This window comes from Loxodonta africana, chromosome 5, assembly GCF_030014295.1.
Source record: "Loxodonta africana isolate mLoxAfr1 chromosome 5, mLoxAfr1.hap2, whole genome shotgun sequence".
Lineage (NCBI taxonomy): Eukaryota > Metazoa > Chordata > Mammalia > Proboscidea > Elephantidae > Loxodonta > Loxodonta africana.
Window position 1 is genome coordinate 2,219,082 of NC_087346.1, and position 18,033 is coordinate 2,237,114.

The following is an 18,033-nucleotide window of genomic DNA, read 5'->3' on the forward strand; positions in this document are numbered from 1 at the left end:
GGCCCCCCAGACCTTCTGTTGGCCCAGGACAGGAACCATTCCCGAAGCTAACTCTTCAGACATGGATTGGACTGGACAATGGGTTGGAGAGGGATGCTGGTGAGGAGTGAGCTTCTTGGATCAGGTGGACACTTGAGACTGTGTTGGCATCTCCTGCCTGGAGGGGAGATGAGAGGGTGGAGGGGGTTAGAAGCTGGCGAAATGGACACGGAAAGAGAGAGTGGAGGGAGAGAGTGGGCTGTCTCATTAGGGGGAGAGTAATTGGGAGTGTGTAGCAAGGTGTATATGGGTTTTTGTGTGAGAGACTGACTTGATTTGTAAACTTTCACTTAAAGCACAATAAAAATTATTAAAAAAAATTAGACTCACTGTTTTTGCATTACAGAGAGTAGAAATTCAGTGTACCATTCAGCGTGTCCTTTTTATTTTTTTTAATTCAGTTCATCTTTTTGTAATTTATTTAAAACTTATTTGTGGCATGTTTCAAACAAAATGAAGAGCGTATAAAATACATACTGTTTAAGAATAACAAAAAAGAATATACATTACTGTTTTAGTTTCCTAGTGCTGCTATAACAAATACTGTAAGTGGGTGGCTAATTTAACAGAAATTTTGTCACAGTTTAGGAGGCTAGAAGTCCAAATTCAGGGAAGTGGCCCTGAGGAAAGCCTTTCTCTGTTGTCTCTGGGGGAAAATCCTTTTCTCTTTCTTGTTTATCTCCACATGGCATCAGTCTTTCTCCGTTTGTGTTTCCTTCTTTCCACATCAAATCTGCTTGTAATATCTCAAAAGCGATTGGTTGAAAACACCCTACAGGCAAGGCAGGAACATCCTCGGTTAGGAACATCAGACTTAACATTTGACTTACTGCAACCAGCAATTACAGACCAACCCCCTAAAGCCTATTAGTAAAAATGGTTGGTAATAACAAACGGGTGCTACTTTGAGGCGTGCCTCAAAACATTATTACTAATTGTATTATCATGTTAAAGATGTTTTAGTGTATCTGGAAGTGTTTCTTTAATGCTTTTATGCGTAAAAAGGTACACTATATACTATGACAAACATTTGATTAACTGACATTAGATAAGAGCTGTACCTGTTCCGACTTACATACACAGGGGCATCCTGGTCAGTTACTTGGCAGTGCTGTAGTATGGATCAGGTATTGCATGTTCGTTCAGCAGGTTTATGGGCACATGAAGACAGTGCTTGTGAGATGCAGAAAGCAATTTGGCTTTCTGTCCTGGGTTCCTGAGACAACAAGAACAGAGGCTTACCTCGCCTCCACCCCCCAAAATGGTAAGGCCAGTAAAAGCTTTGGAAGGCATGGGGTGAGGGGGGACACTTCCGGGTTGGAGAGAGTGAACATCTGCTCCCAGGAGGGTAAGCCTGGGTAAGCATGTCCCCTGGGGAAATGGGAGCTCAGCCCTGGGACCCCTCCTGAAGCTCGCCCTAAGCCTTTTCTTTTACATCCTTTCTGGTTATAATAAATTGGTAATTATATTTATAAAAGATACGTATAAACAGGTGTTCAGCCATTTTAGGAGGTAGCATATGTGTGATCAAGAACCGATGGTATTGAAGGAAGAAATCCAAGCTGCACTGAAGGCATTGGTGAAAAACAAGCCTCCAGGAACTGATAGAATAACAACTGAGATGTTTCAACAAACAGATGCAGTGCTAAAGTGCCCACTTGTCTGTATGTCAAGAAATTCGGAAAATAGCTATGGCCAGCTGACTGAAAAAGATCCATATTTGTGTCCATTCCAAAGAAAGGTGATCCAACAATATGCAGAAATTATCGAACAATATCGTTAATATCACATGCAAGTAAAATTTTGATGAAGATAATTAAAAAACGGTTGCAGCAGTACCTCAATAGGGAACTGCCAGAAGTTTAAACCAGTTTGAGAAGAAGAAGTGGAACAAGGAATATCGCTGCTGATGTCAGGTGGATCTTGGCTGAAAGCAGGGAATACCAGAAAGATGTTTACCTATTTTTATTGACTATGCAAAGGCATTTGACTGTGTGGATCATAACAAGTTATGGATAATATTGCAAAGAATGGAAATTTCAGAACACTTAATTGTGCTCATGTAGAACCTGTACATAGACCAAGAGGCAGTCATTCAGACAGAACAAGGGGATATTATATAGTTTAAAATCAGGTAAGGTATGCTTCAGGGTTGTATCCTTTTACCATACTTATTCATTATGTATGCCGAGCAAATCTGAGGAGCTGGACTGTATGAAGAAGAATACGGCATCAGGATTGGAGGAGGACTTATCAACAACCTACGACACACAGACGACACAGTCTTGCTTGCTGAAAGTGAAGACTTAAGCACTTACAAATCAAAGATTACAGCTTTCAATATGGATGACACCTCTGCATAAAGAAAACAAAAATTCTCACAACTGGACCAGTAAGCAACATCATGATAAATGGAGAAAATATTGAAGTTGTCAAGGATTTCATTTTACTCTGATCCACAATCAGTGCACATGGAAGCAGCAGTTAAGAAACATATGACATATTACATTGGGCAAATATGCTGCAAAAGACCTCTTTAAAGTGTTGAAAAGCAAAGATACCGCTTTGAGGACTAAGGTGTGCCTGACCCAAGCCATTAAAAAAAAAAAAAAAAAACCAAACCTGTTGCTGTTGAGTTGATTGCGACTCATAGCAACCCTGTAGGACAGGGTGGAACTGCCCCATAAGAGTGTCCAGGGAGTGCCTGGTAGATTCGAAGTCCTGACCTTTTCGTTAGCAGACATAGCTCTTAGCCACTACGCCACCAAGGTTTCACCCAAGCCATAGTATTTTCAGTTGCCTCATATGCATGCAGTAGCTGGATGATGAATAAGGAAGACCAGATAAGAATTGATGCCTTTTAATTGTGGTGTTGGTGAAGAATATTGAATATACCATAAATTGCCAGATGAACAAACAAATCTGTTTTGGAAGAAATACAGCCAGAATGCTCCTTAGAAGTAAGGATATGAATCTTCATCTGATGTGCTTGGGACACATTATCAGGAGGGACCAGGCCTTATAGTTAGCCAAAACTAAACCAAACCTGCTGCTGTAGAGTTGATTCCAACTCATGCATAGCAACTCCATAGGACAGAGCTGAACTGCCCTGTAGGGCTTCCAAAGACTGGCTGGTGGATTTGGACTGGCGACCTTTTGGTTAGCAGCCTGAGCTCTTAACCACTGTAAATTCTGTGATTCATTCCAGGAAATTATGGAAACCCACAGGGGCAGAGAGAGCCAGCAGGGACTTCTGTCTGCCTATCTGGCAATCTCCTCATGTGTCTGTCAGTTTGTCGTACTGTGGGGGCGTGCACGTTGCTGTGATACTGGAAGATATGCCACCAGTATTCAGATACCAGCAGGGTCACCCACGGAGGACAGGTTTCAGCTGAGCTTGCAGACTAAGATAGACCAGGAAGAAGGACCCAGCAGTCTACTTCTGAAAAGTATTAGCCAGTGAAAACCTTATGAATAGCAGTGGAACATCGTCCGATATAGTGCTGGAAGATAAGCCCCCCCAGGTTGGAAGGCACTCAAAAGATGACTGGGGAAGAGCTGCCTCCTCCAAGTAGAGTCGACCTTAATGATGTGGATGGAGTGAAGCTTTCGGGACCTTCATTTGCTGATGTGGCACGACTCAAAATGAGAAGAAACAGCTGCAAACATCCATTAATAATCGGAACCTGGAATGTACGAAGTAAGAATCTAGGAAAATTAGAAGTCGTCCAAAATGAAATAGAATGCATAAACATCGATATCCTAGGCATTAGTTAACTGAAGTGGACTGGTATTGGCCGTTTTGAATCGGACAATCGTATAGTCTACTATGCTGGGAATGACAGCTTGAAGAGGAATGGTGTTGCATTCATCGTCAAAAAAAATGCAAGTTCTATCCTGAAGTACAATGGTGTCAGTTATAGGATAATATCCATACGCCTACAAGGAAGACCAGTTAATACAAGTATTAGTCAAATATACGCACCAACCACTAGGGCCAAAGATGAAGAAATAGAAGATTTTTATCAGCCGCTGCAGTCTGAAATTGATCGAACATGTAATCAAGATGCATTGATAATTACTGGTGATTTTAATTCGGAAGTTGGAAACAAAGAAGAAGGATCAGTAGTTGGAAAATATGGCCTTGCTGATAGAAACAGTGCTGGAGATCGAATGTTAGAATTTTGCAAGACCAACGACTTCTTCATTGCAAATACCTTCTTTCACCAACATAAACAGTGACTATACACATGGACCTCACCAGATGGAGCACATAGAAATCAAATTGACTACATCTGTGGAAAGAGACGATGGAAAAGCTCAATATCATCAGTTAGAACAAGGCCAGGGGCCGACTGTGGAACAGGCCATCAGTTGCTCCTCTGCAAGTTCAAACTGAAACTGAAGAAAATCAGAGCAAGTCCCTGAGAGCCAAAATATGACCTTGAGTATATCCCACCTGAATTTAGAGACCATCTCAAGAATAGATTTGATGCATTGAACACCAGTGACCGAAGACTGGACGAGCTGTGGCATGACATCAAGGACATCATCCATGAAGAAAGTAAGAGGTCACCGAAAAGACAGGAAAGAAAGAAAAGACCAAGATGGATGTCAGAGGAGACTCTGAAGCTTGCTCTGAAACATCGAGCAGCTAAAGCAAAAGGAAGAAATGATGAAGTAAAAGAGCTGAACAGAAGATTTCAAAGGGTGGCTCGAGAAGACAAAGTATTATAATGACATGTGCAAAGAGCTGGAAATGGAAAACCAAAAGGGAAGAACATGCTGGGCATTTCTCAAGCTGAAAGAACTGAAGAAAAAATTTAAGCCTCAAGTTGCAATAGTGAAGGATTCCATGGGGAATATATTAAATGATGCAGGAAGCGTCAAAAGAAGATGGAAGGAATACACAGAGTCATTATTCCAAAAAGAATTAGTTGCTGTTCAACCATTTCAAGAGGTAGCATATAATCAGGAACTGATGTTACTGAAGGAAGAAGTCTAAGCTGCTCTGAAGGCATTGACGAAAAACAGGGTTCCAGGATTTGATGGAATATCAGTTGAGATGTTTCAACAAACGGATGCAGCGCTGGAGGTGCTCACTCATCTATGTCAATAAATATGGAAGACAGCTTCTTGGCCAACTGACTTGAAGAGATCTATATTTATGCCTATTCCCAAGAAAGGTGATCCAACCAAATGTGGAAATTATAGAACAATATCAATATTACACGCAAGCAAAATGTTGCTGAAGATCATTCAAAAATGGCTGTAGTAGTATATCTACAGGAAACTGCCAGAAATTCAGGCTGGTTTCAGAAGAGGACGTGGAACCAGGGATATCATTGCTAATGTCAGGTGAATCCTAGCTGAAAGCAGAGAATACCAGAAGGATGTTTACCTGTGTTTTATTGACTGCGCAAAGGCTTTGGACTGTGTGGATCACAACAAATTATGGATAACGTTGCAGAGAATGGGAATTCCAGAACGGTTAATTGTGCTCATGAGGAACCTTTACATAGATCAAGAAAAGGGGATACTGATTGGTTTAAAGTCAGGAAAGGTGTGCGCCAGGGTTGTATTCTTTCACCGTATCTATTCAATCTGTATAGCAGAGCAAATAATCCGAGAAGATGGACTGTATGAAGAAGAACGGGGCATCAGCATTGGAGGAAGACTCATTAACAGCCTGCGTTATGCAGATGACACAGCCCTGCTTGCTGAAAGTGAAAAGGGCTTGAAGCACTTACTAATGAAGATCAAAGACCACAGCCTTCAGTATGGATTGCATCTCAACATAAAGAAAAAAAAAAATCTTCACATCTGAACCAATGAGTAACATCGTGATAAACGGAGAAAAGATTGAAGTTGTCAAGGATTTCATTTTACTTGGATCCACAATACACAGCCATGGAAACAGCAGTCAAGAAATCTCAAAAGATGCGTTGTATTGGGTAAATCTGCCACAAAGGACCTCTTGAAAGTGTTGCAGAGCAAAGATGTCAACTTGAAAACTAAGGTGCGGCTGACCCAAGCCATAGTATTTTCAGTTGCATCATATGGATGTGAAAGCTGGACAGTGAATTAGGAAGACCGAAGAATTATTGATGCCTTCGAATTGTGGTGTTGGCAAAGAATATCGCATATACTGTGGACTGCTGGAAGGACGAATAAATCTGTCTTGGAAGAAGTACAACCAGGGTGCTCCTTAGAGGCAAGGATGGCGAGACTGTGTCTTACATACTTTGGACATGTTGTCAGGAGGGATCAGTCTCTGGAGAAGGACATCATACTTGGCAAAGTACAGGGTCAGCCGAAAAGAGGAAGACCCTCTACGAGGTGGATTGATACAGTGACTGCAACAATGGTCTCAAGCATAACAACGCTTGTGAGGATGGCGCAGGACCGGGCAGTGTTTCGTTCTTTTGTGCATAGAGTCGCTATGAGTCGGAGCCGACTCAACGGCACCTAACAACAACAACAACAGTTCGGCAATCTGAAAGACTGTGTCCTTTTAACTTGTGTGCTCTCATCTAGCTCCAGGTGGCTTGGTATGAGAGCGAGAAGGGGCTGACAGGTCATAAGTTAGGAGGCTGGGGACCACCAAGCTTATAGCCAGTACCACCTGTCCTAGCCCTAGGTGGCTGAGGATGAGAGAGTGTTGCTTGGAATTGCTGACAATGAGGATAGAGAAGTGAGTCCTCGATCCATTTCCAGTTGGGAATTGAATTTATGCTGATCTTTAACTCGCAGTTAGCCATGAGGGTGGAATTTGCCCACCATGACCCTTGCTTATTACAGTGCTGTTCTGTTTTTTTGTTTGTTAGGTCATTGTAGTCTTCATCCAACACTTAGGAGTAAGTCAAAGCATAAGTCATCTGGGAGGTGAAATAAGTGTTCTCAACTGATCTAGCATCAATCAGGGCAAGGAGGAAGGAGTAGCTGCATCAAAGAAAGCCAAATATGAGTAAATGTCCAGGCTTATCTGGACATTCTGTCCTTAGGAGTATGGGCAATGGCTGTCTTGGTGATGGCAGCTCATCCTGCTGTTTCAGGAGTCACCTTGCTACAATCTGGACTGGTTGCCCTTTATATCTGGTGCATAATTGGTATCCGGAAGCCTTCCTTCACCATTCTCGTGAAGACTGCTGTTGTCTCTCCTGTTGTTATGTTTCCCATATCTGGTATCCAAAATCTTCTTCTTTAAAAAATTTACTCTCTTGTTTTGATAGAATACATTCTCCACTTGCTGCTGCTGCTTTTTTTTTTCTTTAATTTGCTGTTGTTGAGAATATGCACAGCAAAACATAACCAATTCAATAGGTTCTACATGTACCATTTAGTGACATTGATTACATTTGTGCAGCCTTTTGTCACGCTCCCTTTCTGAGTTGTTCCTTCCTCATTAATTCACTGTTCCCTAAGATTCCTATCTGCTGTTATCAGTTTGATCCCATATAGATAGTTTTTAAAGGAGCATAATGCTCAAGGCAGACATTTTTAACTAGTTAAACTATTGTTTGGTGTTAAGAAGACCTCAGGGGATATTTTCAGCTAGGTTTAAAGATTATCTCAGGTCAAAATGGGTGGCACCTGCCTGGAGGCAGGGTGAGACGGCAGGAAGGGAGAGGAACTGGTTGAATGGACACAAGAAACTTGGGATGGAAAGGGAGAGTGTGCTGTTATGTTGTAGGGATTGCAGGTAGTATCACATAACAATGTGTGTATAAATTTGTATATGAGAGATTGACCTGAGCTGTAAACTTTCACCTAAAGCACACATAAAAAAGATATCTCAGGTCAGTAGTTTCAGTGGCTCATCCAACCTTCATGGCTCTGGGAAGTCTGGAGTTCATTAACATTCAGAATTTTGGTCTGCATTTCCCCCCTTTTGATCAGGATTCTTCTATAGAATCTTTGATCAAAATGTTCAGTAGTGGTACTCCCACTTGCTTCTTAATAAGGGATACACGGGTGGTAAATGTTTTGAAATCTTTCATGTCTGAGAAAATCTTTTATTTTCATAAGATGGTTGACTGGGTAAAGAATTCTAGGTTGGAAATAATTTTTCTAAATAATTTTGAAGAAATTGCTTCGTTGTCATCTCGCTTCCTGTGTGACTAGTTTGAAAACTTAAGTCGTTCTGAGCCTTGATCCTCTTATGTGACCTCTGTTTTCTTTCCAGAAGCTTTAGAATCTTCTTTTTGTTTGTAGTATTGTGATGTTTCACAATAGTGTGTCTCATTGTAGGTCTCCCTTAATTTTTTGTACTAGGCACCTAGTGAGTTCTTGAGTTCTTTGAAACAGGCAACTCATATCCTTCATCCCTAGGAAATTTTCTTGAATTACTCTTAGATTTCTTTCCAACCTCCCCGTCTCCCCCCAACTTCTATTATTTAGGTACTGGAGTTTTTAGACTGGTGTCCTAATAATCTTATCTTTTCCCTCCTATTTTTCATTGCTTTGGTTTTTTTTTCCCCCCCTCGGCTTCTTGGGAGATTGCCTCAATTTTATGTCCCAAGCTCTACTTTTTTTTTTCATTTCAGCTACTGTGTTTTTAATTTCTAAGAACTCTGTGGAAACCCTGGTGGTGTAGTGGTTAAGTACCATGGCTGCTGACCAAGAGGCTGGCAGTTCAAATTCTCCAGGCGCTACTTGGAAACTCTATGGGGCAGTTCTATTCAGTCCTATAGGGTCACTATGAGTTAGAATCATCCTCATGGCAGTGGGTTTGTTTTGTTTATTAAACTGTGTTCTGTTCTTCTTTTATGGATGTAACGTCTTAGCTCTCTGAGAAATATGGATGTGTGTGTGTGTTTATATATGGATGTATTGTGTTAGAGGCTTTTCCTCAGTTGCCTGGTGATACTTGGCAGTCTGTTCATTTTTAATAGCAGAGGACTGAAAAACTGAGTGCAAACTGATACAGGGCTGATAATAGCAAATCTGCCTGTTACACCTCAAAGCCCCTGTTGTTTTTCCCTCTTCAGAAAGTAACTCTTTCGTCTTCTGTTGAGGTGGTGGAGGACATAATGACGGAAGAAGAGGGCTAGGAGTTAAATGGTTTTTCAAGCAGCTTTCATTTAATCTTTCTTGTTTAACCTCCTCCTCTTTGTCCACCCTTTGTTGTTCCTCTGTTTCCATAAGTAATTGTTGTTCTTACCTTCTATGGATTCTCCAATGTAAAGTCTCTTGTTTCTTTCCTTTTTCTGCCCCCAGGCTGTGATTTGGCTAACCGACTTAATACTCATCTATTTGCTTTCAAACTTCCAAGGTTTTGTTGCTCTTATCTCTTGTCCTGTATTCTTTGTCCTCGTGGGCTTATGTCTAAAAAAAAAGTTGTTTACTGTCATTTTAGTGGGCTTGACATTGTATACATGTTTTTAATCGGCCGTCTTAATCCTAAAGCCCTGATTACTGAAAATTGTAAATCTATGTCCCACCTCTTGAGACTTGAAAAGATTATTAACATTAGCCCTTTGTTTCTTGTTTTGGTTTTTACATTTGTAATACATGAAACCGATTGTGCGGACTGCCTGAGACTGTATGAGCTCAAGGGTTTGTAAATGAATTTAGAATGTGTGAATAAAAAGGTTGATTGTTTCTCAAATTTGCTCTTGTAGGAAAGTGGCAAGGTTTCTGAATACCCAGCAGTGATTGTGGAGCCAGTTCCAAGTGCCAGATTAGAGCAGGGCTATGCAGCCCAGGTTCTGGTTTATGGTGAGGAGACTTACATGATGCAAGATGTGGCGGAAGAACAAGAAGTTGAGACCGAGAATGTGGAAACAGGTAGACGTCTTAAACATGTTCATTATTTATAACCTCCTCGTTTTGTAAGTTTCAGCATTACTATTGCCAGCTGAATAATACCCTGAAGAACTTCTTTTTAATACTATTTAGTATAGCTTGGAAACCAGTGACACATCTCTTGCTGAAGGTAATTTATGTAGATATAAGAGTTGCACATTCTGATTCTTTGAGGTATAACAGAGTCTCATGTCATAGGCCCTAAGGACAGAATTACAGCTCCATAAATACAATTATTTTTTAGTATTTTTTTCTGAGAGTGCACATACTCGCTAATTGTTATTTTAGAGGTCAGTAGGCCAGTCATATGAGGGTAACATTTTCTTTTCATTAAAAAAAATAGTGTATTTTTATCCTATAGCAGTTTAGGAGCTTCTTTAAATCAGTGTTGATGGAGCAGTATGATTCCCCTCTTTTCTTAGGGAAGAAACATCTTCAACTAGCCTATTCCCCTTGTGTCTTCTTAGAAATCTTGGTATTTCAGTCTGCCTCTGGTGAGATAGTTGTATGTTTAATTGGGGATTAATAACTATACTTCTTGGAGAAATCTTTCCACTTTTGCCATTGATAATAACGAAAACAGAGTATTTTACCAGAGGATTGTAGTCACTATTTTATAGTAAGTATTAAAACGTTTTTAGTATTAATGGAGAAAAAGAACCCATATACTTGGTCTCAACTCTAGTAAAAATTCTTAAATATGTAGCTGTATTTCTATCAATGTAGTAAACTCTCATGCTGAAAAATCTTGAATATGTGATGTCCTTTTGCTCGTTGAGGCCCGTTAGCACTCCCTAGAACTACTAGCTGTTTCCAGTTTAAAGCTGTTCTTTACCTAATTTTATGTTTTGTTGAGCCCAAGGGATTGAAAGATACCTTGCTGTTGAGAGCAATGATGACAGCAGTGCCAGCAAACCCTAGGTGAGGTGGTAATCAAAATAGGTAGGCAAACATTCATATAAGCTTCATGACTATAGTCTGGGGTGGTACCGGATTTACAGTAGAAGATGCAGGTGACAGGAAGATACTTTTTTTTTTTTTTTTGAGAGTTTTCTTGTCTGAAGCTAGAAGCATAGTGGCATAGATGAATTTTCTTCTTAAGAAAAAAGGTAGAACAGTTAAATGTAATATGTATGATGGTATTTTGTAGACACTGTAACTGATTTTATTATAGGAGCATAATTAAACAGAGCACTCACCAATAACACACACACAGACAAAAGTGTGCTAGCTTAAACCAAACACAAATCCCGCTGCTGTCAAGTCCGTTATGATTCATAGCGACCCTCAAGGACAGAGTAGAACTGCCCCACAGGGCTTCCAAGGCCGTAATCTTTACGGAAGCAGACTGCCACATCTTTCTCCCTTGGAGTGGCTGGTGGGTTTGAACCTCTGACCTTTCAGTGAGCAGCTGAGCACTTAACCATTGTGCCGCCAGGGCTATTGTGCTAGCTTAAGTTGAATGCAAAAAAAGTAGAACCTGTTTGAAATTTCTGGAAGATATTTTAATTAAAAAAAAAAAAAAAAGAATTATGCTTTTGGTAGCAAATTGGAACCTTTGACCAATTTAAAACTAGTGTCAAATTTCCAGAAATAGATAAGGATGTTTATCACGTTAAAATACCAGAGCAGGTCAGTCAAATCTTATTGGTTGTACAGCTGATTATAAAAATTTCATTAATTTAATAAAGTAACTCAGGTAAGAATGTAACTCTAAATAGGAAATGAATGTAACACTTAAAGAATTTAACTCATCTCCTTGAATTCTGAGGGTGATGATGTCATTTGCAGGGCACAGACTTGAATAATTATGACCTTGAAAAGGAGGATATGCAAAAGTTGGGTAAAAGAACAGTTTACTTACATGATTTCTAAAAAAGTTTTTGGTAGTATTTTTTTGATTTATATTTTCTCAAGACTGAAAGAAAATGCTATTAGTAAATAATTTACCTAATTCTAAAATAGTATAAAAGTACCTCAGAAATTCCTCTCAATATTTAACTCCATGTGAATTCATGTATTCTAATATAACTTTGTAAGGGTTGTTAGTATTCATGGATTAGTTTTAGAATCAGCTAGTCTGAGCTAAAATTTCTTTCTCATTATAGAATCAAATGCATATTTTAAATAAGTTAACATCTGAATAAATTTTCATTCTTCTGACATCTAGTCAATATACAGATAAACAAAGATTATTATGAATTACCCTACTACATGTTTCCTTTTAGATAGTGGATTAGGATCAGGTTCATTTCTTGTGATGATACAAATTTGTAACTTAAATTCCAGATAGGTGTAGGTTTTGGAAAAGAAGCTGACCGGGAGGAGAAGGAAAAGAACATTCACAGGGTGACTATAGCAGTTTTTATTTTCTGAATTGCAGAAAATGAGATCCGTATAGAATAAGATTTCCTTTTGGACATCTAGGAGACACTTCCTGGAATGCTTCTGTGTTATCATTTAGATTATAGCAATCTACAAAATGTTCACAATTATATTTATTGACTTGTTACGTCAGTTCTCTGCATGTTCACATTGAAGTTTTTCTTCTTTTATTCCTATATACCCCTATCTATATGTCTATACTAGAAACAATGTTCATGATGTTATCTAGGTGGGAGTACTAAAATCATAAAATGATTTACATCTAGACATCTCATTTTCTGTATAAGACGATCACTATTTTATTGTATTTATTGTGGGATATTTTATTCACCTTTTTATAGAATAAAATAATAGTGTACACTTCCCTCATAGAGTTTATGTGTAATAGTAATGTTCTCTTAAATTATATAGGAAAAACCAAATATGTTTTGAAATGTTTTCAATGGACATGTTTATTTAAACGTATAAATTTGCTTTGTGATGATAACTACAGATTAGTAATCTTTTTTTTGACCTTTTTTTCATAATTTTTATTGTGCTTTAACTGAGAGTTTGCAAATCAAGTCAGTCTGTCACACAAAAGCCCATATACACCTTGCTACACACTCCCAATTACATCCACCCTAATGAGACAGCCTGCTTTCTCCCTCCACTCTCTCTTTCCGTGTCCATTTCGCCAGCTTCTAACTCCCTCCACACTCTTATCTCCCCTCCAGGCAGGAGGTGCCAACACAGTCTCAAGTGTCCACCTGATCGAAGAAGCTCACTCCTCACCAGCATCCCTCTCCAACCCATTGTCCAGTCCAATCCATGTCTGAAGAGTTGGCTTTGGGAATGGTTCCTGTCCTGGGCCAACAGAAGGTCTGGGGGCCATGACCACCGGGGTCCTTCTAGTCTCAGTCAGACCATTAAGTCTGGTCTTACGAGAATTTGGGGTCTGCATCCCACTGCTCTCCTGCTCCCTCAGGGGTTCTCTGTTGTGTTCCCTGTCGGGGCAATCATTGGTTGTAGTCGGGCACCATCTAGTTCTTCTGGTCTCAGGATGATGTAGTCTCTGGTTCATGTGGCCCTTTTTGTCGCTTGGGTTCGTAATCACCTTGTGTCCTTGGTGTTCTTCATTCTCCTTTGCTCCATGTGGGTTGAGACCAGTTGATGCATCTTAGATGGCTGCTTGCTAGCGTTTAAGACCCCAGAACCCACTCTTTAAAGTGAGATGCAGAATGTTTTCTTAATAGATTTTATTTATGCCAATTGACTTAGATGTCCCCTGAAACCATAGTCCCCAGACCCCTGCTCCTGCTACGCTGGCCTTTGAAGCATTCAGTTTATTCAGGAAACTTGTTTGTTTTTGGTTTAGGCCAATTGTGCTGACTTTCCCTGTATTGTGTGTTGTCTTTCCCTTCACGTAAAATAGCTCTTACCTACTGTCTAATTAGTGAATACCCCTCTCCCACCCTCCCTCCCTCCCCCTTCTTGTAACCACAAAAGAATGTTTTCTTCTCAGTTTAAACTATTTCTCAAGTTCTTATAATAGTGGTCTTATACAATATTTGTCCTTTTGCAACTGACTAATTTCACTCAGCTAATGTCTTCCAGGTTCCTCCATGTTATGAAATGTTTCACAGATTCCTTACTGTTCTTTATTGATGTGTAGTATTCCATTGTGTGAATATACCATAATTTATTCATCCATTCATCCGTTGATGGGCGCCCTGGTTGCTTCCATCTTTTTGCTATTGTAAACAGTGCTGCAATAAACATGGGTGTGCATATATCTGTTTGTGTAAAGGCTCCTATTTCTCTAGGATATATTCCAAGTAGTGGGATTGCTGGATCGTATGGTAGTTCTATTTCTAACTTTTTAAGGAAGCGCCAAATCGATTTCCAAAGTGGTTGTACCATTTGACGTTCCCACCAGCAGTGTAGAAGTGTTCCAGTCTCTCCACAGCCTCTCCAACATTTATTATTTTGTGTTTTTTGGAATAATGCCAGCCTTGTTGGGGTTCATTGTAGTTTTGATCTGCATTTCTCTAATTGCTAATGATCGTGAACAGTTCCTCGTATATCTGTTAGCTACCTGAATGTCTTCTTTAGTGAAGTGTCTTTTCATATCTTTTGCCCATTTTTTATCATGTAGATTTTAGAAATCAGGCGCTGATCAGAAATGTCATAGCTAAAAACTTTTTCTCAGTCTGTATGTAGTCTTTTTACCCTTTTGGTGAAGTCTTTGGATGAGGATAGGTGTTTGATTTTTAGGAGCTCCCAGTTATGTAGTTTTTCTTCTACATTCTTTATAATGTTTTGTATACAGTTTATGCCACGTATTAGGGCTCCTAACATTGTCCGTATTTTTTCTTCCATGATCTTTATCGTTTTAGATTTTATATTTACGTCTTTGATCCATTTTGAGTTAGTTTTTGTGCGTGGAGTGAGGTCTGGGTCTTCTTTCATATTTTTGCAGATGGATAGCCAGTTATGCCAGCACCATTTGTTAAAAAGACTGTCTTTTCCCAATTAAACAGTTTTGGGGCCTCTATCAAATATCAACTGCTCATATGTGGATGGATTTATGTCTGGGTTCTCAATTCTGTTCCATTGGTCCGTGTATCTGTTGTTGTACCAGTACCAGGCTGTTTTGACTACTGTGGCGGTATAATAGGCTCTAAAATCAGGTGAAGTACAGCCTCCCACTTTGTTCTTCTTTTTCAGTAATGCCTTATTTATCCGGGGCCTCTTTCCCTTCCATAGGAAGTTGGTGATTTGTTTCTCCATCTCATTAAAGACTGTCGTTGGGATTTGGGTCAGAAGTGCATTAAATGCATAGATCACTTTTGGCAGAGTAGACATTTTTATAATGTTAAGTCTTCCTATCCATGAGCAAGGTATGTTCTTCCACTTAGTATGTCTCTTTTGGTTTCTTGCAGAAGTGTACTGTAGTTTTCTTTGTATAAGTCTTTTACATCTCTGGTAAGATTTATTCCTAAGTGTTTTATCTTCTTGGGGGCTACTGTAAATGGTATTGATTTGGTTTTTTCCTCTTCGATATTCTTTTTGTTCACAAGTGATTTTTGTATGTTTATCTTGTATCCCGATGCTCTGTTGAACTCTTCTATTAGTTTCAGTAGTTTTCTGGAGAATTCCTTAGGGTTTTCTGTGTATAAGATCATGTCATCTGTAAATAGAGATACTTTGACCTCTTCCTTGCCAATCCAGATGCCCTTTATTTCTTTATCTAGCCTAATGGCTCTGGCTAGGACTTCCAGCACAGTGTTGAATAAGAGTAGTGATAAAGGGCATCCTTGTCTGGCTCCCGATCTCAGTGGGAATGTTCTCAGGCTCTCTCCATTTAGGGTGATGTTGGCTGTTGGCTTTGTATAAATGCCCTTTATTATGTGGAGGAATTTTCGTTCTATTCCTATTTTGCTGAGAGTTTTTATCATGAACAAGTGTTGAACTTTGTCAGATGCTTTTTCTGCATCAATTGATAAAATCATGTGATTCTTGTCTTTTGTTTTATTTATGTGGTGGATTACATTAATTGTCTTTCTAACGTTGAACCATCCCTGCATACCTGGTATGAATCCCACTTGGTCATGGTGAATTATTTTTTTGATGTTGTTGAATTCTATTGACTAGAACTTTGTTGAGGATTTTTGCATCTACACTCATGAGGGATATAGGTCTATAATTTTCTTCTCTTGTGGTGTCTTTACCTGGTTTTGGTATCAGGGACATGGTGGCTTCACAGAATGAGTTTGGTAGTATTCCATCCTTTTCTATGCTCTGAAATACCTTTAGTAGTAGTGGTGTTAACTCTTCCCTGAAACTTTGGTAGAACTCTGCAGTGAAGCCATCCGGACCAGGGCTTTTTTTTGTTGTTGGGAGTTTTTTGATTACGTTTTCAATCTCTTCTTTTGTTATGGGTCTATTTAGTTGTTCTACCTCTGTGTTAGTTTAGGTAGGTAGTGTGTTTCTAGGAATTCATCGATTTCTTCTAGGTTTTCAATATTGTTTCAGTATAGTTTTTCATAGTGATCTGATATGATTCTTTTAATTTCAGTTGGGTCTGTTATAATATCGCCCATCTCATTTCTTATTTGGGTTATTTGCTTCCTCTCTTGTTTTTATTTTGTCAGTTTGGCCAGTGGTTTATCAATTTTGTTGATTTTTTTTTTTTCCCCCCAAAAACCAGCTTGGGGTCTTGTTAATTATTTCAATTGTTTTTCTGTTTTCTATTTCATTTAGTTCAGTTAAGTTTTATTATTTGTTTTCTTCTGGTGCCTGTGGGTTTCTTTTGTTGCTCTCTTTCTATTTGTTCAAATTGTAGGGATAATTCTTTGATTTTGGCCCTTTCTTCTTTTTGGATGTGTGCATTTATTGATATAAATTGGCCTCTGAGCACCGCTTTTGCTGTGTCGCAAAGGTTCTGATAGGAAGTGTTTTCATTCTCATTGGATTCTCTGAATTTCTTTCTTCCATCCTTAATGTCTTCTGTAACCCAATCTTTTTTGAGGAGGGTATTGTTCAGTTTCCAAGTGTTTGATTTCTTTTCCCTGCCTTTCCTGTGATTGATTTCCACTTTTGTGGCCTTATGGTCAGAGAAGATGCTTTGTAATATTTCAGTGTTTTGGATTCTGCTAAGGCTTGCTTCAATATGTGGTCTATTCTAGAGAATGTTCCATGTGCACTAGAAAAGAAAGTATACTTGGTTGCTGTTGGGTGGAGTGTTCTGTATATGTCTACGAGGTCAAGTTGGTTGATTGTGGCATTTAGATCTTCCGTGTCTTTATTGAGCTTCTTTCTGGATGTCCTGTCCTTCACTGAAAGTGGTGTGTTCAAGTCTCCTACTATTATTGTGGAGCCGTCTATCTCACTTTTCAATGCTGATAGAGTTTGTTTTATGTATCTTGCAGCCCTGTCACTGGGTGCATAAATATTTAACATGGTTATATATTCTTGGTGTATTGTCCCTTTAATCGTTATATAGTGTTCTTCCTTATCCTTTCTGATAGACTTAACTTTAAAATCTATTTTGTCAGAAATTAATATTGCTACTGCTGCTGTTTTTTGATTGTTGTTTGCTTGATATATTTTTTCCCATCCTTTGAGTTTTAGTTTGTTTGCATCTCTAAGTCTAAGGTGTGTCTCTTGTAGGCAGCATATAGATGGATCTTGTTTTTTAATCCATTCTGCCACTCTGTCTCTTTATTGGTGCATTTAGTCCCTTTACATTCAGGGTAATTATGGATAGGTACGAATTTAGTGATATCATTTCGATGTCTTTCATTGTGTGCTGACAGTTTCTTTTTCCCACTTGATTTTATGTGCTGTGAGATTATCTTTATATATTATCCTTTCCTCATATTTTTTGTTGTTGATTTTGTTTCTGCTGAGTCTGTATTTTTGCCTTGTATTTTATTTTGATGAGTAGGATAGTTTGTCTACTTTGTGGTTACCTTTTTTATTATTTACCCCTATTTTTCTAAATTTAAAACTAACTTTTATTTCTTTGTATTGCTGTATGTTCCTCTCCATATGGAAGGAGTATGATTATATTTCTTAGTCCTTTATTATTTTAATGTTGTCTTCTTTTATGTAATAACATCACTGTTACCCTGTTTTGGGCTTTTTTTTTTTTTTTTTCATAAATTTGCTTTGTGTTTTTTGGATTTCCCTGTCTGGGTTGACTTCTGAGTGCTCTGCCCAGTGTTTCAGTCTTGGGTTAATACCTGATACTACAGATTTTCTAACCAGAGAACTCCCTTTAGTATTTCTTGTAGTTTTGGTTTGGTTTTTAAAAAT

At 38.9% G+C, this 18,033-nt stretch overlaps 1 protein-coding gene across 8 annotated transcripts in view; it reads left to right on the forward strand.

Annotated features, from left to right (window-relative positions):
* ELF2 (E74 like ETS transcription factor 2) overlaps positions 1-18,033 on the forward strand; it is a 141,969-nt gene that overhangs the window by 46,258 nt on the left and 77,678 nt on the right. For 4 of the 8 annotated variants that reach the window (XM_064285311.1, XM_064285310.1, XM_064285313.1 and 1 more), the window contains one exon: positions 9,663-9,828. The exons of 1 other annotated variant lie outside the window; for it this stretch is intronic. In XM_064285311.1, the coding sequence (XP_064141381.1) occupies positions 9,663-9,828 (166 nt within the window). Of the gene's footprint in view, positions 1-1,185; positions 1,304-9,662; positions 9,829-18,033 lie in introns of those variants that run through there. 3 more of the 8 variants (XM_064285314.1, XM_064285317.1, XM_023548685.2) reach the window with 3 other exon arrangements.